This window comes from Vidua macroura, chromosome 3, assembly GCF_024509145.1.
Source record: "Vidua macroura isolate BioBank_ID:100142 chromosome 3, ASM2450914v1, whole genome shotgun sequence".
NCBI classification, from domain to species: Eukaryota; Metazoa; Chordata; class Aves; order Passeriformes; family Viduidae; genus Vidua; species Vidua macroura.
Window position 1 is genome coordinate 33002667 of NC_071573.1, and position 25775 is coordinate 33028441.

Sequence of the window (25775 nt, forward strand, 5' to 3'; positions counted from 1 at the left end):
ATTCCTGAGCACCACTGTGTGTTTGAGCACGTGATACATTGACTCAGCCTGTTCATCCAGCAAAGAATGAGCCTAAAAAACAATGAGTTGTTTCCTTACAGGCCAGCACTGAGCTAGCTCATCACATAATCACGCCAGTCCAGAGCTGTGAGGCTGAACTGCCAATTTGTGCCATTCCAGGTGTCCCTGCTGAGTGTAAGTAGAGAGGATCTGGAACTGGGCCTGAGAAAGGAATAAAGCTCTCCCACCTTCTTTCAACACAACCCAATCAATGCATGAATCACCCAAAGGAAGCACTTGTAATGCCAACCATACATATCACCCAGCACCCCAGCAGAAAGGCATGCAAGGCTTCCAGTTAAGATAAGACAACAGCAATTAGATCCACTTTGGGGTGCCTGTCACCTTTCTCTCCCTCAGCACACCACAGCTCCTGAAGCAGCTTCCTGAAGGCAGTATTGTTGGCTTTATTTGAGTAACTCTATTTCACCTATTTTGTCCTGTGTTGAATCCTGCACCCTGCTGCACAGATTTCTACTGACAATGCTGGCTGTGCTGTGTTGAGAGCTCACACAACAGCTTTGGGTCATGCATCCCAGCTACCTGCACTACAGCCCATGAAAATCCTGCTCTTTGGAAAAAAAAAAAAAGAAACAAAAAAACCAAAAAAAACAAAAAAAAAAAACAAAAAAAAAAAAAAAAAAACAAGTTGACATTTGAAAATATACTTATGAGAAAATCATTCCATGTCAGCATCTAATATGTAAGCCTCTAAACCTCAGCATATAAGACTTCCCATTGTTTTGTTTTTTTTTTCCAGGTCTGTCTGGCATGACCTCCTGTAGAGCATAGACAAAAACCATATTTGCTCAGGCAAGAAAGAAATGGCAACACACCAAAAACCTGCTGAGAAATGGTCCATCCTTTATCAGTGAGCAACAAAACTTGGGCTGGTGTCAAGCCATCTCTGAAATTTACCCCCTGTTTTGTGATGCATGCCCACAGAATAAAAAAGGCAACACAGCTGAAAAAGCACCTCAGATATTAGATGCAACTCCTTGTAACATACAGACAAAACAGCAGCCTCATGTCCACTATTCATCCATGGAAGTCGAATTCAACATTGAAGTTCATTCAAAGTCATTGTTGTATTAAACAGCACCAAAATCTTTACACTTAGAAGCAGTTGTAACTTTTTAGAGAGCTCTGATTCTCATCCTGAACTGACATACAGCCAGGGAGTGACAAAATGTTCTTCAGAAATGGGGACAATTATCACAGAATCATAGACTGCTTTGGGTTGGAAGAGACCCTAAAAATCATCTTTCTCCAACTCCCCTGCCATGAACAGGCATACCTTCCACTAGAGCAGGTTCCTCAAAGCCCCATCCAGCCTAGCCTTGAACTCTTCCAGGGACAGGGGATCCACAACTTCTCTGGGCAACCTGTGCCAGGGCCTGGAATTTTAGGTTGTCCTATATGGAGTCAGGAGTTGGACTTGATGATCTCCATGGATCCCTTCCAGCTCAGGGGATTCTGTGATATTTGAACTGCAAATACCTTAACATACTCCCCTAACACCTGAAGCATGTGAACCAGCAATATTACAAAGGGACATCAGAACATCTGTAGGATTTGCTCCGCACCAGAGTCAGCCAAACGTTCAGGCAACTTCCAGAAGGGGTGCAGATGGCTTTTCTTTTTTCCATATTCCCAGAGAAGAAGCAACTGAGAGGAAGTGGCTTGAAAAAACTTGTTTTTTCTTTTCTAAGAAATAACATTTATAATTACCTAGCCCTCCAGAAGCCTCTCCAGTCGGAGATAGTTACTTTGGTAGAAAATCTGCATGCTCCTTTCCATCTGTTCTGGAAAAAAAAAGGAGGGAGGACAAAGCTCTGGAAGATATCTCCTGACAGAGAGGAGTAAAGATGAGGGGTCTTCATCCCCAGCACCACTGCCTGGAAAGTTGGCATTTCTGCCCACCTACCCACTGACTGACAACTGCCTCAGAAAATACTGGAAAGCTGGCAGATTGTCTCCTCTCTACCAAAAACATACTAAACCAGATCCATAGAAAAGAAGATGGTAGTCAGCTACCACGGCTGAAGAAATGAAAAGCATAGCATCCTTCCAGTAGCCATGGAACATCACACCCTCTTTTTTGCCCTCTGGCAGCTGTTACTTTTAGGGAGTCCCAAACTGCTCTTCTACAAAGGGGCAGCTTCTCAGCATTCATGCCACATTACTCCATTCTCCTTTGGATTGGTGAGAAAACTAACTCAAAAGAGAAAAAACTACTACTGCAAACTTATCCCCCGCTAGGGATATCAGCTGCTGGCAGCTAGTGGTGGATTTGCACTCAGATTCATACCAACCAGTAACCCCAAACGCCATTTCCAGGCAGACTTTCCATCGGAACTCCCAGGGCACAGCAGAGTAGTTCACATAACGCAGCCACACCACCTCATGCTTGCTGTAATTCTCGTGTGTTACTAAACTACTCACACTGCAGATGATTGAGCAAGGCAGCAAGAGGCTGGAAGTCTGCCAACAGCCACTGAGAAACAGCTTGAAATGCATCTGAAAGGACAGGGGGGAAAACTCAACCACACACCTCACAGTTCAGCTCTCTCGGTTCTGTTATGATATGGACCTATGGCTTCCGGAATAGTCGAGTTAGGAGCAGGATTTTACACCCAGTTTTATCACTGGAAGTAGCCCAGTAATTCACAGCATACAGACAGATCTGATTCTAAGGCATATGCTTTAGGAGCATCTCATCCATTTCATCTAGTAGCTGCAGCCACGAAGAAATATGCAGCTTGTCCTAACAGAAAATTCCTTATTTTATTAGATATCTTCCTTCAGTGCAAAATCTGCATACATCTTCAAAATTAGATCTTTATTCTTAAAGAGAAGAAAGCTGCTAGTCTTGCTATTCAGAGGATGACAATCCTCCACAGCACAACCTCTGCAGGCAAAGTAAAAAAGAAACAAAGCCTGCCTTTAATAATCACAAAGCTTTACAAGAAACCTCCTACTATCACTGCAACAGAAAGCACATACCAAATTCTGCAAGGGCAGGGAAGACAGGCAGGCAAGGAAGAAATAGGGCTGTGGGTCCTAGGGAACGCTAAACACTTTTGTTCTTAGTGATATCCACATGGAAGAGCAGGATTTTTCCTAGTTCCTAATATCTCAATCTCTTACATTAGAGAAGAAAAAATAAATTGTATTTAGGGCCTGTTTGTTGTATACCCACGCACATACTGCAAGACAGCTTATCAGGTTCACTTCCCAAGGCAAAGCTGGTGTAAATCAGAGAAAAAGAAGCATTCAGCTTAGGTGAATTTGCTCTAAGTTTATCTTCCATTGGGGCAATTTAATGATAGTCATACAGTGTGGTGAAACTCAGCACAAGCAAAAAATCAATGTGTTTCAGTCTGTAAATCTTAAGACAACATGTCAAAACCAAACTCAGGGGATCTGAGACTGGCAATGGCTGCACTTCGGCAGCATCAACTGCAAGATAATACATGACTGAAACGCGTTTTTGAATCAGTTGTACTAAACCTCATACAAATTCCCAAGCCCAAAAAAATCTCTCTGCTATCTTGTTTCACTGGCCTGGTCATTTTACTACCAGGCAGTTGCCACCGCAAATTATCTGTCATTAGCAGACCTAGTCCATGAGTAGTTTGTTCAGGAGCTGTTTCTCCTCCCGAACATTGCAGGATGTGCATGCACAAAACCAATGTCACCAAGCATAGAACAGACTCCTTCCCCCAACACCCCTTTTATCTGATCCTAAACATTAAGGGTTTAGTCCTCACAAGTATTTCTATCATAGCTGAAAAATGGGAAATCTCAAGGTAATACAAAACCTGAAAATATGAAAGGAAGAAAATCAGCAAGTGTAAAACATGGCTGGCTTTCACTCAGCCTCTCCTGTCCTTTATATAATATAAATGTTGTAAGATAAAGCAAAAACTTAAGAACTGTGAGAACCAGGGAAATAATAAGCAAATGGCACAGGCTTGAGTTTCTACAGTGCTGACAGCTGTCACACAATTATACAATTAATGACACAGTTGCAAGATGTCTTTCAGTTCAATAGGATAGGAGTTCTCCATTTTTGTCCCCTCTCCCTGGACCTGCACCAGAGACACAGACAACACCAACCTGCAACTTGTTTACTTTATATGGATTTATTGCTTTTCTAAAAGGTTGAGCACCTGTGTCCCAGGAGAAGGGGGGATGCAAGAGACAGAGCCCAGGTACAATGCAGGTATAATCTCCAGGACAAGCATGGTGGTGGAGACAGGTATTCTGTACAGACATGTGCTTTTCAAACACTCTCAATCACCTCCACTTCAACAGGTACCATTCAGAAGCAGCAACCATCCCTTGCAAACCCAAGAGCATCCTACGGGTTGCACACAGAGCTGGCACTCCAAAAAGAGTCCACAGGTACAGAGAGAAGCAGGAAGGACTAACAGTCACACCCCCCCAGCTCAAATCCATAGGCCTTTTGCAGTGCATGCATTTCCGAAGTGTCCTTGACAAGGGTGATAACTTGTCGCTGAGGTCCAGTTTTTGTCTTTCAGGGGGACAGTGGGGAGGGTGTGCACGTGCCCATGTATTTCAGTTACATGCCCAAAGAGCAATAGATGCTCTACAGAACATATAATACTTATTTAGTGAGGGTATTTCCTACTGCAAAATAAGGGAAGAAGTTGTTGAAAACTCTTCTTTGAGGCACCCTGAGATTATCACTCTCAGCCCTAGAAAGACCCAAATTATTTTCCCTTCAATGGCTTAATTTCCCATAGTCAACAAATAAGAACACTCAAATAAGGACACTCAAAAGATACATCTAGAAATCCTCACACTGCCACCAATCAATCTCTTTTCTTTTTTATTCTCTTCTATTCTCTTCCTTTCTTCTTTCTAGGAGATTCCCTTTTCTAGCATTTGCTGTTCTACCTGCTGCTTCTGAGGAAGTCCCCCCATGTTGCTGTCTGCCCTTAGACAGAGAAACTGTATCACATATGAATTCACCTGCACTGTCAACAACTCAGAGATCCTTCTAGGAGCCATCAGCAACAAATGTTTATTCTGGATAACAGGAACTGAATTCTGAAACTTCATGTGTTTTATTTATACAACAAAATGTATAATTATTGCTGGCAAAACACCATGTAACTCTACACTTCCTCTTCATAATCTCCTTTGGAGTGCTGTGATGTCACAAGGAAGATGTTCCATAACCTGGATAGCTGAGGCTGTAACCACCCTGGGACAGATCTACACTGAACACTGCTAACCTCAATGGTAAGTTTGTCTGGCCTGAAAACACTCCTACTCTAAAGGCAGAGACCATGGAGCTTCTCGCACAAATTTTGCCTGAATTTTAAACCTTGATCTATTTAATTCTGCCTTCTTCCCAAAGAGAGTTCCAATATCACGCACATCTCACAGTCAGGTCTCCTTGAAAAGTCCATTTACTCTCATAGTATTAGAAAAAAAATTAGGCTGTAATTAAGCAGAGTTATTAATCTTTGGTCACATGGGACCTGAAACCTAATCATATTCATGTCAACAGGAGTGTTTGCTGCTACAATCAGGACTGCACACAAGACAAGTCCCTCATCATTTCTCAGAAGAGAAAATAATCTTCTGGGGGCCAATTCCTATTCTGCCTTCTGTTCACAGCTGTGTTTAGCTGGGATGTTGACCACTTCTGCCAGTCTATCACCAACCATTTTGCATTTTTTGCATCTCATCCAAAGAACACCATTTCCCTTGTCACAGGCACAAGCTGCCACAGTCCACAGCCTGGTTTCTTCCCTAATCTCACAGCTCTGCCAGCTATCCAGAGGAGAAATAACTATGGCTGCAATGGCAGAAGAGGTCTTCGGAAAATGCTTTTCAAGATTCCTCTTCTCAAAAGCGCACAACTATCAGGATCTGCTAAAAGCTTCAAACTTCCCCCAAAAGACACTTAGATCTACAAAGGTAGTCATTCCTTACCTAGACAGACAGGACTCAAATTTTGGGGCCAACTGTTCTCATGCTCTTTCAACAAACTCCAAGTGCTCAGTGTGGAGCCTCATCACAGTTTCTTCAGGCCAAGGCAAGGGGAGGTTTGATGATTTTGTTTCTTTACAAACACCACATCCCTGCAAGGGTATGAAACCAAGATTTCTCTGTTCTAAGTGGGATCCAACAGTGTCAGGATTAAAGTATTACTGTAACTGGATTGCTTCCTGTAGTCACAAACAATAATCAGGTTAAGATGTTTCCTTTCCCTCATCTTGGCTAGGCTGTGAGTAGGCAGAAGTTACAAGGCAAGTGGGGGGCTGTTAAACTGTTCCTACTCTAATTGTTTGAGAGGGGTGTTCAGGGTTGTTAATTTTGCCTCCTACTCATTGATTTAAAGGCACATTTACCTATGCAGGGAGCAAGTGCACCTTGCTGCACAAACCATGAATGAAACAGACTCCTTGAAACTAATCTCTCGACTCTGCATCCTTTCACACCACAAACCCACACAGATGCATCACTGGAGAGAACACAGCTGAAACAGCTTAGCCTGAAAATGCACCATTCTCTCCCACCCCCTTTCCTGCACTCATGTAAGCTTTTTCCAGGCTGCCTTCTCTCCTCCTTTCCCCCTCCTGATTCTCAATACCACCCCACTAGAAAAAGACAGCAAACCCTGAGGATGGTTGAGTTACCTCCACAGCACACACAGCCAGCAAACAGGGGGTTGGAAAACAGCCAAGTTCTCCACCACATGGGACCTAAAAGGACCTCCTAGCTTCCTTTAACCACATATTTCTATGAAATACGATTCTTTGAGACAGTTGCCCTTGACAAGACAGTACAAAACTGGGCAAATAAATCAGAATTGAGAGAGCTGGACAGACATTGTGTAATTTCCTACCAGATTCCTGTGTGAGGCTACAACTCATTGGCTGTGTTGTTCACAATACCCAAATATTTGGGAAGGAGTGACAAAAAGTAGAAAGGAAAATTAACTGAGGACAAACCATACCAAACAACTGCTGCTCCACTGTGTGAACAGGAGAGTTGCAGTGACATAGCAAAACTTCCTGGACCCTGCTACAGCAAGACTTTATTGCTCTTAGAATGATGCAATTTAGAGCTAAGATCTGGATTCGGGCAGAGATGTAAGATTTAATCTGTCACTGCCACTTTTTAACTGTTGAATGAATTGCTTCACCTCTGCTTCCCCCTCACCCATGTTTATCCAAACCACAGAGTAAAACCCCCACAAAACAAGCAACATTTCACTGTAGCACACCGTGTAGCATCCACCACAACAGGATGTGAGACTCTGCCATAGCCTCCTGGCATGTCCTGTCACACAAGCTGAATTCCAGATAATAGGGACACTGTCAAGAAGCATCTCCTGAGAATGCATTAGGATCTGCCCAAACAGCCTGAACCCTGGCCGAGCACGCACAGCATTCTACCCAGTCACGCAGCCATCAGCCTCTCTCATGTTCCACTGCAAGCTATACAGATACTCACCACCTCAACCAGGAGCAGTGTCTTTTCTCAGCACAAAGAGCCCTTAAAACCTCAGCAGAAAGTCCACATAATTTCCACACACTGCTCTCCAAACCTCAGTCTAGATTCCACCAGCTCCCAGGGGATTCCTATCTGACAGACTGGGCAGCAAGGCAAACTCTGCTAGCGCTCTCACTCTCAGGTGGTTTTTCTCCACAGTCACCCTATCACATGCAAGAAAAAGGCAACACTGTGGCATGGAAACAGCTGTGAACAAAGTAGGGAGAACAGGAACATGAATCATAGCTGTGGCTTTGGGGAGGGAAAGGGCTACTTCAACTAGAAGGGCAAGCAACTTCAGGATCTGGACCTAAGCCTCACTTCAGTGTCCAAGCAACAAGGTCATCTTTCTGCTTTATTTTCAAACAATATTTTCAAACTTTTATGTGTTTAACAAAGAGCACATGACCAAATTCATTGCTGATGCGTAACAGCCTCCCTAGCAACCTTAAAAAGAGCTTACTAACCAATCCACAGGGCAGTGGTAACATGCTGCAGTGAACTTTTAAAATCATCTTTTCTAGGCAATAAAAGGGGTACACTAGGTAGGACACATCCCATCTTTACCTGGTCACTGCTTTACTTAAAATCACTGTGTCAAAACTTCCAGTTGTTCGCTGCGGGTCTACCCAAAAGCCATCTCAGGATAGACAAGAAATAGTGGAAGTCTGCAGCATCACACTGATCTTCTCTCATTTTAGCCATGCTGAAATTAGGCATCAGCAGTAGTATGGCTAATGTCATGGGAATTTCTTTGCAAATGTAACAGATTTTGAAATTTTCTGTCTCCATATGCAGCAGAATTGCTGCACCAGCTGCCCCCAAATCCAAGGCTGCTTTAACAAAAGATGCTGCAGTGCCAGTTTAGCAGAGAGCAGCAGTCAGTGGCATGGCAAGGTGCAAATGCACCACATCTGCTTGGAGCCTCCACAGCCAGAGCAACCTGTCAGGTACCTGTTGCTGCTCACTGTCTCCAGGCTAAAATAAAATGTGTTAATGAAGGAACCACCACAAAGTGGTGATTAGAAAAACACCACTTGCAGCCTTTTCTGCAGGAAAGAAAGCACAAGAGCTTAAGACATGGTGACAAGTACCTTTGAACCAAGTGAGAAAGTGCTAATGGGGATGCAGAGCAGACCACATTCTCACACTCATCACCTGGCACAGTTTACGGAGATACACCTCGAAGCCTGCTGTGCCAACACAGCTAAGCTGGGAAAAGTGGTGAAATGAGGTCAGGGTTAGGTCACTGATACACACCAACTCCTTCCATTACCCAGAATGTCCTGGTAAAGATCAACACACACACTGGCAAAAAACACTCATGTGCCACACAGCAGCCTCCCTATAAAGCGTAGTTAACAATTTTCCTACTAATGCTTAATGTAGAGTTCACATTTCATTACAGCTTGCTATTCCTGAAATAGCAAGGACACAAGACTGTCATCCCTTCCACTTCCTCTGCTTTTATCTTTAGCTGGAAAGCACTTTAGACCTGAATCCCTGCAGGCTCAGGAACATTTTACCGTGTTAAGTTACACCTGGGACAATAGCACAGGCAAGGGAGATACAAGCCCATGAAAGAGTGTCAAACCAGCATGGACATCCATTTTTGACGCTTCTTCAAAAAATTAAGAAAAAATAATACATTTTAAAAAAGTTTAATTCTAAAGAGTTGCAGAGTTAGGATTCTTCACTCAAAAGAGTGATTCTCACCAAAGCTGGCAAATTTGTTCTTAGGCTTTTCATCAACACAAGCTGTTAACAACCAGTGCCTGTACAATGCAGTTCTCTGCTCAGATCCTTGTGGGTGGAGCAGGAGCCTGAAACAAGGCTGACTTGTCCATACTTTCACAAATCAGTACAGCAACAGATAAAATCACCTCCAAATAATATTAACATTTCAGCAACACACAGATGAGATGAACACAGTGTAAATGCAGAGCAATGGGAATGTTGTTCTTTTGTCTGAATGGAAGTTAAGGAACATAAGAGGCAGGGGAAAAAAAGCTTGAAATGCCAAGGGACTTGACAAACATCAAGGAGAAATTTAATAAATTATTCATATACACAGCAAGTGAAATCCAAATGGGACATCCAGAGTTTACTTCTGACAAAGGAGCACACAGGAAAGGAAGGAATACCTGGAACAAGCAGCCTTGAGAATAAGGTATGAGAGAACTGAAAAAAAAGTCGACTTATGGGACTGTATTTCAGGGATGCACATACAAGAAAGTTTAGAAAGTCTAGAAGAAGAAAAAAGCTGATATTCATTAACACTGAAAAAATGTAAAAGCCATTAAAAAACAACCCAAGCAGATCAAGAACATAGTCCAGCTAAAAAATACAAGCCATACAAGAACAAGATGAAGTCATTACAGCTTCACTAGGAATAGTCTTTAAATTATGAGAAAAAATCAAACTACTTTGAGAAGGGAAAAATTAAGACTCTGCTTGAAAGATTGCTCAATTACAGGTATGCAAGTCGAGCCAGAAGCAAGGAAAAAATCGTGAGAACAGTGTCAAAAGTATCACATTCACAGGCATGTGCAGAAAAAAGTAAATGTATTGATAAGCAGAAAATAGAATATAAGAAGACAGATGAAGGAATATGGAAGGAAATCCTAAATACACAGGAGCTCTTTTAAAAGTATATAAATAACATAAATAATGTAAATCTAAATTACCCTTATCTAAATAATACAGATTCAGAGACACTACTTGAATTGTTACTGAAAATGAAACAGCAGAAGAATCAATGAGAGGCCTTACAAGAACAGAATCTTTTCCCCTGGTAGAGAAAGCTATCAAAGAACAGGAAAAGAGTAGCAGAACCCTTTAACAGGGAGTTAATTCTTATTCTAACCCTGCTACCACTGCAACAGTCCAACACCTAATTGTTAATGGTTTTCAGTTTTGGAAAAAGGAACTAGACATGAGTTCAGCTATCATCCTGAACTGCCTATATGGATAAGAATTTATTTACCACATAAGCAGAAAAACAGTTAAAAATACATAGCTGAACATGGATCCTGGACATTTTTTGTCCAGGAAATGGTCCCACATGCACTGGCTTTGGATCTCATGCTACTTAAAATATGTTCACACTGAAGAATAAGAAATATGGTAAGAAATGGAAGTTTAAAAATCAGCATGAGTAGGTAAATAAGGAAAACACAGAACAAACATAGAACAGGAGTTCTAATTTACTAGACAGGACCCCTCACTGAGTTAGGCCACAATACAGAAAAACAGGGTATGAGAGATGGCAGTGGGCAGCATTATAAAGGAGAGGGCATTGCAACAGGCCAGCAGAAAACATCAGCGTAATTTTGGGCTGTGTGCACTGAGGCTGAATCACACTGCAGAGCAGGGAGTGGTCTCTGTAAGCACAGTTGCAATGTGTTCAGGCACCTGAAATATTGCATCTCTCTTCTCAGTACACTGCAATGAGTATATTGAAGTATCCAAACAAAGCCTCATTTATCTAAGAGACTTCTAGCTACAAGAGCAGTAGCACTTGAGCTGTCTGCTTCCCCAGAGGCTGTTCCTGCTGCCACATCCCACACAGAGGAGTAAGACACTCTCACTTCTTGTTTCCTAAAACAGTATTCACCAGCTTTGATGTAGTAAAAAAAAAACCAAAAAAAACCACAGAAGCACAGCTTCCCCATCAGCTGGGATGCTGAAAGGCTGAAAGCTTGGACAAGATAACAACAACACAAGTTATTTGGAAAATAGCTCTGGCCATATGCTCACCTGGCATGCTATAAAATGCAGTATGCTTTTTACCTCTGGCTCTCTTTTGGAAACAACATTTAAGGTTGACAGGAGACACAGCTTTCAATCTAGAATCATTCAATGTTCAAACAACTACACAAAAGCATCAGCACAGACTTAAGCACAAAATGGATCCCTAGGGGAACCCTGTGAGCCATTGGTGCTCACCAATTCCTTCTTCTGACAAAATAAAGGTCTGGGAACTGTGATCCCAGAGAAGGGTACACAAACAACACGGCTGCTAATGATCAGCCACAAGTGACTGAGGACGCCAGAGGAAGCAGAATGTGCATTGGTGGTGTCCTAGCACAGTAAGAACAATGCAACATTTTTGATAAGCCATCAGACAACTGTTGCAACACAGCCTGGCTAATGAATGAAGCACTGGAAAACAAGGCTAGGACCCAGCATGACAGGTCCTTCAAATAAAATTAAACCCTCAGGGAAGTCACTATTAACATTTTGTAAGGAGCACACCCCCCATCAATCATATTAGGAAGGCACATTTGTCCTAAGTTCTGCTCAATTACTGTATGCTCAGAAGGAAAACAAAACACTGCCAGAGAAGAAACCCCAAATGTGCTCCACTGCCACAGAGAGCTACAGATAGTGGACAACATATGAGACATATTATCCTGCAGGCCTGTAGCCAAGCCCATGATATCAAGAATAATAAGTCATCTGATGGCTGTTTAGAACATTTTGTTTTCTATATAGGACTGAAAGGAAATCATAATTCAAACACAGCGTATCACCAGTTGTAAGAGACTGTTTCCCTACAAGAAACTGTGTCCTCTCCCAAGCACTCTGGGTCCAAAGCTACATGGGTTTGTCAAGGAATCATAGTGTCTTCTGAAGGAACAATCTGGAATCATTTAACATTCCCAGAGGTGCAACTCTGTAGCTTATCCACACAGAATAGATTTTGCTGAGGTTGGAAGTTTACCATGAAAATGTCTAATTTACCCAGGAAACCACTCAAGAACATCTCAGGCAGATAAATACATATTATTCCAGCTGGAATAAGCATTTCTTAAAGAACATCCAGTTCAGAGGCTCTTCATTGCCACAAAACTCTTAGGGGGTGTAGAAAAGACAGGCAATGCTCTGTGCTGAGAGTAAACTGACCTCTGAGCCCATAGTAGCCCCTTCATGTAGCTGTGCCAGAGGAGAGCACATTCCTTCACTTCACACCACATGGCAGGAACTGTCACTGAAAGGATTCCTGGACCTCAGGCAATAGAAAGCATGCAACCACACCTGCACAAATAAAGTGTTCACCTACTCTCCACGAGTTGTCAGGTAATGGACACTTGCTGTCCAAACAGGAAAACTGGGTTGCAGAGACAAGAGCATTCACCTCATGGAACTTCAGAGGATCACCCTAGCTGGCACTTTTGGTATATTTCCAGTTGTACTTGCAACTGTTCTCATTCCAAGAAGACATTCATTAGGCTGTAATTTTCCAAAACAAAAGTTTGCAATTTATAATGATAGAGAATTCAGAGCACCTGCTAGAATGTAATATCCTGAAGGTACACATACACAGTCTTACAAAGTGAGCCGAAGACACATGCATTTCCCTCAATCAATGCTTTTCTAACAACCATAAACAGGAGACACTGTGTTCGAGCACACTGTGGGGGTGGCAGCATGACTTGGAATGTTTCCTCATGCATTGTACTGAGATACAAGGTATTGTGGATGAAATGCAGTGTATTTGAATCCTTGCAGTGCCATTCACAGCATAATCTGCACAGGTAGAATCTGCTTTTGCAGCCTGACCTGAGCAGTACTGATGCAGCAACCAAAACACAACTTGTATCTCTCACCTCTAACTAGAAATATGATTACTTATCACTGAAACAACATCCACATAACACTGAACACAGTAGCTGTGTCATGGAAAAAGTGAACACAATCACACAATCTTATCTTGTTTCCTAATTAAGAACTCACATTTATGGACGCTCAGATGTTAAAAGAAAAAAAATAAAAAGAGCAGTCCTATTAAAAGAGGTGGAAAATACCACTATGTGGAAATAACAAGACCTCAAGCATTATTGCACAAAGTCCTTTGACACATTTTTTCCCAACGGACCGCCTGACCAACACACAAAACAATGAAAACACAGTAAGACATCACCTTGATGCAGACAAGACATTTTACCTTGGCAATGCTCTAGTCCACTTCTGGCTGTCTCTACACAGTGAAAATCTGCTACTACCCCTAAGGGGACCTATAAGCAAGGCATTTCAATAAAGACACTCCCACCTCAGAACACTGCTATAAAGATTTCTACTAAGACAACTATTTATAGAAGTTAAGGCTGATTGATGGACTATTTTAACCAAAGCATGCTTCACATCCTGCATCATGAATTAAGCAGGTTTGCTTTCCTTCTAAGGCAGTGTGATGCGAAGTCAATAATTTTGAGCCAATGGGTAGCCCCACTGAAGAAGCAAAGAACATTTTTTATAGTTTCCAGGTGTTTACTTCCTTCTGCCTTTCTGCATAATAGCCCACTGCCCATAAAATTCAGCTCTACCTCCCCTGGTAGCAACTTAAGCCAAAGGCAGCTGGGTCTAGGCTATGCTGAGCCAGTTCATAAGAAGGTCATCAAGAGGTCACAGATCTCTCTCAACTTGGCCCTGAAAAGAGAAAGACCCCAGCAGGAGGGATGATACCTCCACCTGGAGAGCAAGGCAATTTCCAAAAAGAAATGTGGACTTTGTTCAGTGGCACATGCCCGATGCAGCCAGAAAAAAACTTCCATTACAGGCAACAGCTGAGCTTAGAAAGCCAAGATCCTCCTGCAAGGCATCAAAAATCCTGCAGTCATACTATTGAACCATTCCATGCACTGGGGCTTATACTTCCCACTGACCATTTTTATTGGTACAGATTCTTTCTGGTAGCTTGAAGACTTGAAGGCTCCCACCTATCCTGCATTAACAGCTGAGCACACAGCAACCCCACAAAGGTTGATCCAGCCCAGTCCCACTCCTGCAGCAGCCAGAGCTGCACTTGCAGAAAATTAAACACCTAAGAAGGAGCAAGGGACAGCCAAGACTTGCAATAAAGACTCCAGAAAAAGAAATCATCTTCTATAGCATTAAAACCAGTGCAAAGTTCTTCTTTCTCCAGATATGCATAAGTATGAAAAAATGCAGACTACACATGCATAAGAGACAGAGAGGCCCAAGGGCATTATTGCCCATGGATGGAAATAATTTTGCCACCACTACCACCCCCAAAGCACAGTGAGACCAAAGACCACCTGTGCTGGGCACTGCGACAGTGCAGCAGAGCTCCTGCCTTGAAGAACACATCAAGACTACACCATATACAAGCAGATCAGTAGAGAAAGAACATGGGGAAGCAATAAGGAAGCACAGTGCACAGATACGCCATTAACAGCTCACATTTGGGCCTTGAGCTCCCTTCAGCTTCAGTGAACTAAAACACTTGCCTGACACTTGACCTGCTTAGTCAGGAAAGCTTGGGCTAACTGAAGACTGGAAAACACAGAAGCACCAGTCCCACACTGGTCACTGTGGACTGCGGCCACTGGCAGGACTTCTCCAGACCTGCTGACTCTACAGACGTGACAACACATCATGTTAGAGCCATGGCCTCTGAAGGAAGAATCAGCTTCCATCAGCTTCTTCCCATCTTAGCAGATGCTGTGTTAGAAGATATTCCAGAGACAGTATTTCAGATGAATTTCACAGAAGTTCCCTGCAAGCAGCTGTGTCAGAAGGCTGCCTCCTGGGCTGTCAGCACACAAAGAAGCTCATGCATTAGAACAAGCATCTACACAATGCTAATGGAAACTGTCCTTGTGAGAAGACACAGGATTCACTGGGCCAAAAACCAGTTCTGCAAACAACTTTCAGACTGATTACACACCACTTGTCACCCACTGGCATCCTGCCACCCATGTAACCCACTTCTACACTCTTCTACACCCAGACTTACTATTCTCAGTCATTCTGTCCATGGTTTGCCCAAAGTGGTTCTCCTCTCCCAAGCTCCTGGAGCACTTCCATTTGTGAAGCCTATGTACATGCATATCCTTCACCATCACTAAGTTCTGTGTTTTGCATATGCAAATTTTTTCTACAGGAAGTCAACCTGATAATTCTGTCCTGCTCTCCAAATTCCAGCTTGGGAGTAACCTCCCCACAAATGAACAACACCTCAAGTCACTTTAAAGCTATGAAATTATCACTTGCTTCCTGCTCCACACAGCAGCCTCAGTATGTGTCATCAAAAGGTGCACAGGCTTTTAGCAGACACATGTTGCAAAGTCCTTCACATCTGCTGCCTGCCGAGCCCAGCACTCCCTTGGGCACCACAATCACAGAGGCTTTCTCTAGTAGATGGGGTATTTTGGAATGTTTCTACTCCAGCCCATATGGCCACAGAGTCACTGAGTTTCCCCCTACAAACATATCCATCTAGTAAAGCCCTTTCACAAAGGCTGGTATCCTGCTGCCCTACAGGAATGGATTTTTTTCCCCCTCTTGAATTTTACACCTCTAATTTTTGTGAAACATTTGACTACATCACTGCAGACAACACACCACAGCCCAGAGACACAAGGAACCAGGGTGACTTCCTGAATCTGCCCTGTAACTCTTATGAGAAGACTTGGTAAGATGAGTGGGCCAAAGCCCACCCACCCACCTCGTTAACACATCAGGCACCTTCAGGCTCCAAGATCATAAGCACATCTAGCCTGGACCATACCTTTAACCATACAGACAGTTATGACATCCACTCAGCTTGTCTCCCAGCTCTGCCAGAGATACAACTCTGAGTTCAGCTGGAAGCACAGTGAATCCTTCCTGTCGCTCCCTTATCGTCTGGAGTGTAGATGACACAGGCCCACGGATGCCTGGTGGCCACTGCCTGGTTTCACGGAAGCGGCTGCAGGGCCATCACGGTTTACTTCGGGGGCAAAGAGGCAGCTTTCCAAAGCACGGCCACGATGATACACCCCTTTCTGAGATCCACGGTCAAACACTCGCCAGAGGCTGCAACATGGAGGCAACGCAGCCGCGCTCTAGTGCTGTGCCCCCCTGCCCCGCCGGTCCCCGGGGCCGCTCCCGCTGGAAGCACAGCGGGGGCCCAGCGCCGGGGCTCGCTGCGCATCAGCCCCTGCCTGGGGCCGGGCCTCCCCGCCACCGAGGAGCGCGGCCCGGCGGGGCAGGGATGCTGCGGGGCCGCCTCCTCCCCGGCCCCTCTCGTGTCCTGGCTCCGCACGGCTCCGGCGGCGGGGCGCCTCACCTGGGCACGCAGCTCGGCGCCGACCGATCGATCTCCCACGTGGCGAAGAGGTTCATGGGCACTGGCACCGGCACCGGGCTGGCCACCGCCATCGCGGCCGCCGTCGCCGCCGCCCCGCCGGCCGCCGCTGGAGGCCCTGCGGCGGGGCCTGAGCCCAGCGCACCGCCCGTCGCCGCCGCCGCCGCCGCCATCGCCGCCATCCCGCCGCCGCCGTAGGCGCTGGGGGGCGGCGCGAGCCCCTCGCCTCAGCGACGGCCTCCACCCCGGCGCGCGCGCGCGCGCGCGCCCGTTCCTTCGCGGCCCGTGGCCAATCAGAGCGCGGCTGGGGCGTGGGCACGAGCCAACCGGAGCCGGGAAAAAGGGCGAGGACCGCGACTGATGGCAAACAGCCAATCGGAGCCGAGCGAGAGGCGAGGCCGGGACGGCCGCTGCCCAATCGGAGAGGCCGGCGGGGCGGGGCCAGCCAATGGGAGCGGCGCCGCTGCCCCGGCTTGGCGGGGGTAGGAGGGCGCGGCGTCGCTCCCTTTAAAGCGCATCGGTCGCCGCCCGCGGGAGCGCGCTTAGGGGCGCGGTCGGGGGCGCGCGTCCCACCGCCGGGGCTGGTCCATCTGTCCGTCCGTCCCCGCACCCGGGCAGCGGCGGAGAATCCCCGGGGCTGGCCAGGGCCTCGGCCGTGTACGAGCTGCTGTGCCGGGGGTGACGGTGAACCGACGGTGAAGACGTCCGCGGGAACGCCCGCGGCGATGGCGAGCCATGGAGCGTCGCGAGGAGAAGGTGCCCTCAGGGGTGAACAGCAGGGCCGGCCAGCGGATGGGCCTGAGGAGGAACAGAGCAGCTGGACGCGAGGGCACGGAGGGTTGAAGCCAAAATGAAGCCGAGACCTCTGACTGACTCTTTCCTCGAAACACTTGGGAACTCCGAACACGCTACAGGGAGAAAGGCAGAAATTTCCCTTCAGTCCCACTGAACGTCTCCAGGGCAATGCAGCAAAAGGAAGAAGCTCGTCGGCCAGAAACTGCAAGTGGTGGCTGTCATGGGCAAAAGCCATTTGTGACCTGGAGACCATGCCCAGAGCTTCAGCAGCTGAGAAGGCATTGCAGATTATAAAGCATGTGCAGGGCAGAGCATCCCTAGGGACAGAGCTGAGGACAAGCCTGTGACACTGCAGCTGGACAAGTGCACTCTGTTCTGGTAGAAAGCATAAAAGTTCCCCTCCTGGACCTTGCCTCCAGCAGAAGTATCTGTCTGAAATGGCTCTGTCTCTTGAAAAAAATGGGACATGAGAGAAATCACATAATCAGAGTAGGGTGGTACAGGTTGAGGGCTCCTGAAAGGAAGCAGAGATGGTCCAAGAACTGCATTGAAAACTATGTGAAAGAAGCAGCCAAGTCAATAGTGGTCAAACCAGAAAACAAAGAAAAGCCAGCAGCTTCTGCAGGGACTTGTGCTCCTCAATGCATTTAGCAGTGACAGAATTTTCCATGGATGCAGTGTTATTCCAGGCAAACTGTAAAACATGGCTCAATGCCAGTGGAGGAATTAGACTTGGAAAAGTGGCAGCAGCAAAATCTTGCAAAGCAGCCTAAAACATCCATGGTTTCTACTGTCAATCTTGAGTACTGTGTTTTCAAAACATTACCAGTAAACATTTCAGGGGCACCTTCCTGAATACTGATGTATAATTTGTAGTCTATCCCTTGCACCTCTTCTTTTTACTTGCATTTGTCAGGTCTACATTTGCTCTGCTGTTGAGGTTACGGTCAGTAACATACTGGCAATTCACATCAGATTCCAGTTTGACTAGATGGATAATCTGAACCATAATCAAATTTTTACTTCTTGTTCCCTGCCCACCTTCCAGGCCCATTTCTGCATCTGATAAATGGCATGGATCTCAGCAGTTGCCCAGACCTCCTGACCTGGTCTCAAAACAGCTTGATTGCTGCTTTAATGCATTTGCTTTCCTTTAAGTAAGTCATTAATGCACAAGAGGACCTTTGCTTTCACCCTTGACAACCTTGGTTCTCTAAGAACATTTTCTAGGGGATCTTAGCAGAGGCCTTTGTGTAAGACCAGCTGGACCAAGGATGAGCTGTATTTTCATAGCATTCTGCCAATTAATGTGGAAACCTGGGCTTTGCAGCCAAAGACAGTCACACAATGGTCATGGCCTTATTCTCAGCATTTTCACCCATCACTGTTTGACCTCAGCTGGGTGTCACCACTGCCTTTCCCCAAAAGCAGCTGCCTGCTCTAGAGGAGCTTGCTAAATCTAGGGTCTTGATTTACCCTGAGAAAACCCACTGCAGTCCCTCCCCAGCTGTTTGCTTTCATCCATTTGCTTTCTAGTCTGAGTCACCATTCCTGGCTATTTGTGTGGTACTTTAATAGCATTGAGTGCTCCAGGTTTTCAGCAATGCCTGCTCACTTCCAGGAGATCAGAGGCACCTCCCTGCTGAGCCCAGGGCAGCCTGCTGAGATGACTGCCTTCCAGGTACTTCCCAAGGGTTGGCAGTCCTGCTGCTCCTCCTTTCCCCCACCTTTCTGAAGGATGCCCATCACTTCCAGCCACCTCTGCTCTGCCTTGGGGCTGTATCATGGTTTACAATCTGTGATGCTTTCTCAGAGCTTTTGGAGCTCTGAGGGCACAGTCCCCAGGTCATAAATGGTCTTTCCCTGTCGCAGCCACCACTTGCAGTTTCTGGTTGATGAGGTTCCTCTTTTTTGCTGTGTTTCCCCTGGAAGGATGTTCAGTAGGACTGAGGTGCATTTCTCTGCCTCTTTCCCTCCAGCCAGTTCCCTTCAGGTATTTGCATATCACTTGGGTTTTTTTGGCCTTCTGGCTTTTTTACAGATGAATGTATGCATTTGTTCTCAGGTTGTTTCAATATGCTTTATTTATTTGGGGGCTTGTCTACACAGACCACTCTTCATTTTTTCCTGTCTTCATGTTATATTGGCTTTGTGCCTATAACATGACCTACCCACAGGTGTGCTCTTCTGCACATGGTGGCTTTTCCCACTCTTTGGGGTCAAAATTATCATGTGTTTTTCACTGCAAGTCCCAAAGCCTGGTTATCTTCCAGCTTAACCAGAGGCTAATAGAGTTGTCATCACATTCAGCTGCTTTCCCAGCTCCTCTTATGCTGAGACTTTTCTGTGTGCCAGCCACCCACTGAGGTCTGCTTTATTGTGGATAAGGTCCTTGAGGACATCAGGGAAATGCTCTTCAGCATTCAGGTAACCCATTTGAAATGTGCCTTCAGAAAAGCCTTTTACTTATTTTATGTGTCACAGTTGAAGCTCTCAGCACGGTCCCCAGGCTACTGCCAGTCTTTCTCCTTTACAGCCACTGCTTGTTGTTCCTTGCTGACAAACTTCCTCTGCTTCCCACAGCTCCCCTTTGAGGATGTTAACATGACTGATGGATTTCTCCATCTCTCTCCCAACAGCCTTTGAGTGCATTGCTGTCATTGCCCAAAGGGACTTTTTAGTGCCAGTGATGGGGTGAAGGTTTCATGGGCAGAACAGGGCTAAGCTGAAGATGCTTCTCCACCCAGGTCTGGAGCTGGCAGCAGCCAGAGAGCAGCTATGTGCCTGGGAATCCTGGTGTACCCTCTCTGGTTCCCTTACGTTTTATCCATGATACAGATGCATCCACATACCAACTCTGGCACCCCGGCTCCAGCATCGTGTTTTAGAGAAGCACAGAAGTATCTGTTCTTGCTCTGGCTCCTTATTTTTATGTGCCTTGTTAAAGCAGCTCTTTACTGCTTCCCACGCGAATGTTGTCACCTCCCGTCCTAGTCTCTAGTGGAGACTCAGGGGTTTTATGATTCCAGCTCACGGATGAATCATTTTGTCTTTAGCTCCATTGCTTGGTAGGTTCCTCCGGCACCCCTGTCCTGTCTCTCTCGTGGATACCTCTGTGGTGTCCCCCTCCGTGGACAGAGGCCTTTTGTTCCTCCCTGCATCCTGCAAGAGACTGCTGGGATAGTCAGAGCCAGTGCTTCTGTGTCCTGGAGGAAAGAAGCGGATTTTTGCAGTGTTGGCTTGCCCTCTTGTGCCTCTTGTTGCTCTCCGCTCGAGTTGCAAGGTCTTCTTTCATTTTTGGAGGCAGGTTGCTTTGGCTGCTTTGTTTCCCTGCTCTTTCAGCCCTTCTGGGGATTGCTGTTTATTCCTGGGTTAGGAGAATGCTCCCACGGCCAAACTCCTTACTTTGTTGCACCTGTCTAACCCAGAGCTCTGCTCCCTTCACACAGGACCTCCACCTGCCTGCATCAACCAGTCCACACCCACTGTGGGACACGTGACCTAAGCCTGGATGCTGGTCCAGTGTCTCCATTTGCTAAGGACACCACAGGTTAGATTCATGTGTTCCTGGTGGCAGCTGAGATGCCCCAGGGCATTAGATCCAACAGGGACCTACAGCCACTCAGTCAGCAACTGGATGCAAGGAGGGCTGCACTTCCCCTGGCACTGTGTCACTTGCACTTGTCCTTGCTCTCAGATCTATGCCTGGTTTTGCTCATAGCCCATCTCCAGAGAGCTTAGAGCTTCCCTGTCTTCCAAAATACATGTATCTACAATGAGCATTTCAAAGTCAGAGAGGAAATACACTGAAAAACCTTCCCTGTGTAGCTAAGACCTACATCACTTAGAAGAAAGTTTGGAGTTAAGTGCAAGAAGCTGCTTAGGCTGATAAGAAGAGCACTTGTAGAGAGGTATGTCCACCAGGGTAATCGAACCCTTTTGCCTTCCCTGGCCTGCTCTATCTGCACACAAGGCGCTGGTGGTGCCAAGCCTGCCTGTACCAGAGCCCGGCGAGGCTGGGGCTTTCCAGGACCCTACACACCGGCACAGCTGGGTACCAGGTCATGCGTTCCCCTGTCTTCTCCACCCAGCAAGGACAGGTCGCGGCCCCAGTCCCTCCTGGAGGGCAGACATCCTTGTCAGACCAGGCTTCCCAGGGCGCCACTGGTTCGCCTGGGGCCTCTGCTGGGCTGCGGCCCTGCGGCGTCTGGGTCTGGCCGGGGCAGGACGTGGGCTGGAGACGCGTGGGGATGCAGGCGGTGGCCGCGGGGCGGGAGCGGATGGGAACAGCCGGGCAGCGGGAGCGAGCCCGGGCAGGGGGACCGGACCCGGAGGAGCGGCGGGCGGCGCCGGGCCCGCGGGTGAGGCGGGGGCCGCCGCAGTCCCCGCCCGCCGCCCGCCGGGAGGGGCCGAGCGCCGCCGCCGCAGAACCGCCGCCGCCGGGCCGCGCCGGGCGATGCCGCGCCGGGCCTGGGGCCGCCGCCGCCGCCGCCCTGCGCCCCGGGGAGCCGCCCGAGGTAAGCGGGACCCGGGGGGGATGGCAGGCCGGGCCCCTGCGGCCGGCGGGCAGCGCCTGCCCCGGCAGGCCCAGCCGATGTGGGCAGGGGGCTCGAGACGGGCGGGGCCGGGGGTGCCCCAGCGCTCCCAGGGGACGGAGCTCGGCGGGGCGGCCCGGCTCGGGCCCCGGGGCGGGCGTCCGTCCGGCAGGGCCGTGCTGAGCCGGGGCCTGGCGTACCCCCAGCCCCCGCGGAGGCTCGGCCAGGCCGTGGGGTGCCAGGCGGGTGAGCCCCCGGCCGTGTGGCATGCTCCAGATGTGCCACATCCACGGGCTCCCCTATGCCCGCCGGCCTCTGATCCCTCCCCCTGAGAGGCACCTGTGTCTGACAGGTTCAGGCTTCGCTGCCTCCCGCAACGTGCCAGGATGCTGCTGGGCCCAGGGATACACGACTGCGCCGGACGCCTGCTCCCTCAGCCAAAAAGCAGGAGTTCAGGTAGCTTGTGCCCAGGGCCCTGTGCCATCAATGTCAGCACCAGGAGGAGCCATGTGTAGGGGTGACCATTAACAGTGCGGCCTCCATCCTGCTCCCAGGCATTTGCTCCGTGGTCAAGTGCCACCTGCACGCTGCCCCCTGGATGAGCAGGATGGTGTCCCGGGCGTGCACAGCCCAGGCGCGGCAGAGGCGGGCTCTGCGTGGGCAGCCCTCGTGCAGCACTGTGCCACACAGTCATCAGCCCAGTTTCATCCTCCATTTCTTCCGGGGGGCTGGCTCCCCTCCAGAGCAGCTGCCAAGATCTGCCTGGTAAGGCCCCAGCTCTGTCCTCCCTCCTTGCCTCTGAAGGCAGCTGCGTGCAGCTGTGCTTGGTCAGGGGGAGGGAGTCTGACAGCCCTGGTGCCACAAAAGGCAGACAGGGTGCTTTTGGGGACAGTGCCTTGCTCTGCCCCAGCCCAGGAAAGCTGAGCATCCCACAGAAATTCAGGGCCTGTTACAGAGCTCCTTGTGTCTGGGAGCTTTGGGCTTGTTCTGCTTTTCCTTACTTTTGGTTTATGGTATTGGGGCAGGGTGGGCATTGGCAAATAGCTCTAGGCAAAGCTCTTGGGGGGTGTGAACCTGAAGGAAACTGAATATTGGGCCAATTTTTTCCCTCCCACCCCACAAGACAGCCAGGCTAAAAAAAGCCAGCCTTCATCTTGTGCTGTGCATGAAAATAAAGAGACTAAAAAGAGAGGTCCTGGATCACAGCATTTAAGGGCCTGCTTGGGTTAAACACATAAGTCTAGTCCTAGCTTGCCTTGTGGGGGGAAAATATAAGCAGTACCACTGGCTGGGAAATCCCACGGAAAATAAGGCATGTAGCCTTCATGGTGGCAGAGGCTAGTCAGTGTGATGAGCTACCAGAAGAGGCAGTGGGATCCCAAGTGCTTAAAGTGTCCCAGGTGTCCAGCCTGCCCCACCATGTGCTTCCTAGGAGCTGGGTTTCAGCCAGCACATGCCACCAGGATGGCCTGGTCAGTCTCAGGAGCTCTTTGGCTAGAAATCTCCAGGTTTGGAACACACCAGGCACATAGGATGGGAGAAATTTATGAATGGCTCCCTCCCTTCTTTCAGCCATCCACAGCTGTTGAGGAGAGGGTGGCAGAAGGGGGCCTAAGGGTGGGAATAGGAAATCTCAGCAACTCCCTGATGACCCTGCCTGTTCCTCTGTGCAGGATGGTTCCCCCACCACCTGTCAGCAAGCCCCATGTGTGCCTCTCCACAGTGCTCATAATGACCAGCCTCGTCCTCATGGATGCCTACCTGGTGGAGCAGAGCCAGGGCTCCAGGAAGCTGGGCATCTGTGTCATGGTGGCAGTGGGTGACATATGCTTCCTGCTGGTCCTCCGCTATGTGGCTATCTGGGTCGGGGCAGAGGTAAAGACAGCTAAGCGAGGATATGCCATGATCCTCTGGTTCCTGTACGTCTTTGTTCTGGAGATCAAAGTCTACTTTGTATACCAGAATTATAAAGCTGACCGGAAAAGCTTGGATCTCATAGCCCGCAAAGCGTTGACTTTGCTGCTCTCCATCTGCATCCCAGCTCTCTATGTGTTGTTGGTGGCCACAGAGCACATGGAGTATGTCAGAACATTCAAGAAGAAGGAAGATCTCCGCAATCGCCTTTTCTGGGTCATTGTGGACATGCTGGATGTGCTGGACATCCAGGCCAACCTGTGGGAGCCTCAGAAGAAAGGGCTGCCACTCTGGGCTGAGGGCATCATGTTCTTCTACTGCTACATTTTGCTCCTGGTCCTGCCATGCGTGTCTCTGTGCGAGATCAGCATGCAGGGGATCGGTATCGTGCCGCACCGGATGATGCTATACCCCATGCTGAGCATGCTCACCATCAACATCGCCACCATCTTCATCCGAGGCAGCAACATGGTCTTCTTCAGGGATGCCCGGGTCTCCAGCATCTTCATGGGCAAGAACATGCTGGCCATTGGGATGAAGGTCTGTATGTTTGTGCAGTACCAGCGGCACCAGCACCACGCTCCCCCGGGGCCAGACCCGCAGCACAGCACCCCGGCCCAGCCGCCCACGGGGCTGCGCAAGGCCCGGGACCAACCTGCCTGCCCCGAGGAGCTGGCCCAGGACAACACGTGACGAGCCAGCAGGAGCTAGAGCCTGGGCATCCCTGTGCCTGGCCGTACCTACAAATCCGAGGCAGGCTGCAGAGCTCCCCGCCTGGACAGAGGGCAATGACCCTGCTCCCTCCTTCCCTGGGCGAAACGGCTCAGGGCCCCGAGGGGCACATGGTGAGGGCCCCCACAGCAGCCTCTGTAAGGCTGCAGAGCAGTTTGGAACCTCAGCACCCCACTTGGTAAAACAGCGGAGCAGGGGACGAGGCCAGGGCCGCCTGCCATGAGTTCTGTTTGGGTGAGGCCAGGCTCCCTATCAGTGCTCCCTGTGCAGCACTGCTCTCCGGCCAGCCAGGGTACCACACGGGGACACAGTGGGTCACCCACTTTTCTGTTGTGGTTGGCCCTGGCTCCAATGTAGTCCTTGGCAGCAGCCTGTTCCCCACTGTGTGAGCTGAGGTCCCCATGCAGGGGGAACAAGGCCTGGGCGTCCCCCTGCTGTCACCCCTCTCAGCCAGCTGCAGGCCTGGGGGGACCCAAAAAGGGGTGACTGTCCTTTTTTTTGTATCTCCCTCTTTGCAATAAAAGACCTGAGCCCTGCAGCCTTTTCATTTCTGTGTCCCTGCCAGCAGGCAGATCCCCCCCACTCTTCTGGGTGCCTTGTGTGACTGGGTGTCTGTTCAGCTGCAGAGCGTGTGGAGAGGCTCGCTCAGTGACCACCTAGGGCTGGGTACAGCATCCCAGGCCACTGGGTCTGGAGCCATTCCTCCTGGCCCACAGATCCTGTGAGCCTCTAGTGGGCTCCGAGGGTGTCACTGACAGGGGGCTGACAGGGGGTGTGTGGCAGCACTGTCAGCCACCACCACCTGTGCAACCAGTGCAGTCACATCAACTGGGACCAGTCATGCCCAGAAACACCCACAGCAAGTCCTCACACTCCAGCTGGAGGGACACCACTGCAGGTCTGCCCAAATTGCCTTGAAAACAAGAAAAATAAGCCAACTGCTTGAGGCTGGGAGGCTACTGGAAAGAGCAGCTCCCCAGCAGTAGGAAGCTCTCTGGAGATGTTGGAAGCATCTGCTTCCCTTGGAGCTGGTGCTGTGATGCTGCCTCCTTCCCAATACCCTGTGTGGCACCTCAGCCCTGGCTGAGCTGGGAAATGCCCCAGGG

The 25775-nt window shown here is 48.6% G+C and overlaps 2 protein-coding genes across 12 annotated transcripts in view; one reads left to right on the forward strand and one right to left on the reverse strand.

The window, feature by feature from the left end:
• The window catches only part of LOC128804474 (phosphofurin acidic cluster sorting protein 1-like), a 53505-nt gene extending 36624 nt beyond the window's left edge, over positions 1-16881 (reverse strand). For 2 of the 3 annotated variants that reach the window (XM_053972208.1, XM_053972207.1), the window contains exon 1: positions 16676-16881. In XM_053972208.1, the coding sequence (XP_053828183.1) occupies positions 16676-16875 (200 nt within the window). In that variant the 5' untranslated portion in view covers positions 16876-16881. Of the gene's footprint in view, positions 1-16135; positions 16631-16675 lie in introns of those variants that run through there. The other variant, XM_053972209.1, reaches the window with a different exon arrangement.
• On the forward strand, positions 5281-25207 carry LOC128804476 (transmembrane protein 121-like). 9 transcript variants are annotated; one of them, XM_053972211.1, is made up of 5 exons: positions 5281-5334; positions 5863-6018; positions 9674-9769; positions 22376-22479; positions 23697-25207. In XM_053972211.1, the coding sequence occupies exons 1-5, from the start codon at positions 5332-5334 to the stop codon at positions 24628-24630; spliced, it is 1293 nt and encodes a 430-aa protein (XP_053828186.1). In that variant the 5' UTR covers positions 5281-5331; the 3' UTR covers positions 24631-25207. The 9 variants fall into 9 exon arrangements, with proteins under 9 accessions (XP_053828186.1, XP_053828192.1, XP_053828189.1 ...); XM_053972214.1 differs by lacking the exon at positions 5863-6018 and adding an exon at positions 8398-8549 and having other exon boundaries at positions 5323-5334; XM_053972212.1 differs by lacking the exon at positions 5281-5334 and adding an exon at positions 8398-8549 and having other exon boundaries at positions 5606-6018.
• Positions 25208-25775: the final 568 nt, after the last annotated feature.

Excerpts from the sequence above, each read along its gene's own strand:
- LOC128804476 (XM_053972210.1), top strand. The coding sequence starts at position 5,731 with ATGTTGACCACTTCTGCCAGTCTATCACCAACCATTTTGCATTTTTTG. Across the intron at positions 6,019-9,673 it reads AGACACTTAGATCTACAAAG|CAAGTGAAATCCAAATGGGA; the intron begins GTAGTCATTCCT and ends TCATATACACAG. Across the intron at positions 9,770-22,375 it reads CAAGCAGCCTTGAGAATAAG|GTTCAGGCTTCGCTGCCTCC; the intron begins GTATGAGAGAAC and ends TGTGTCTGACAG.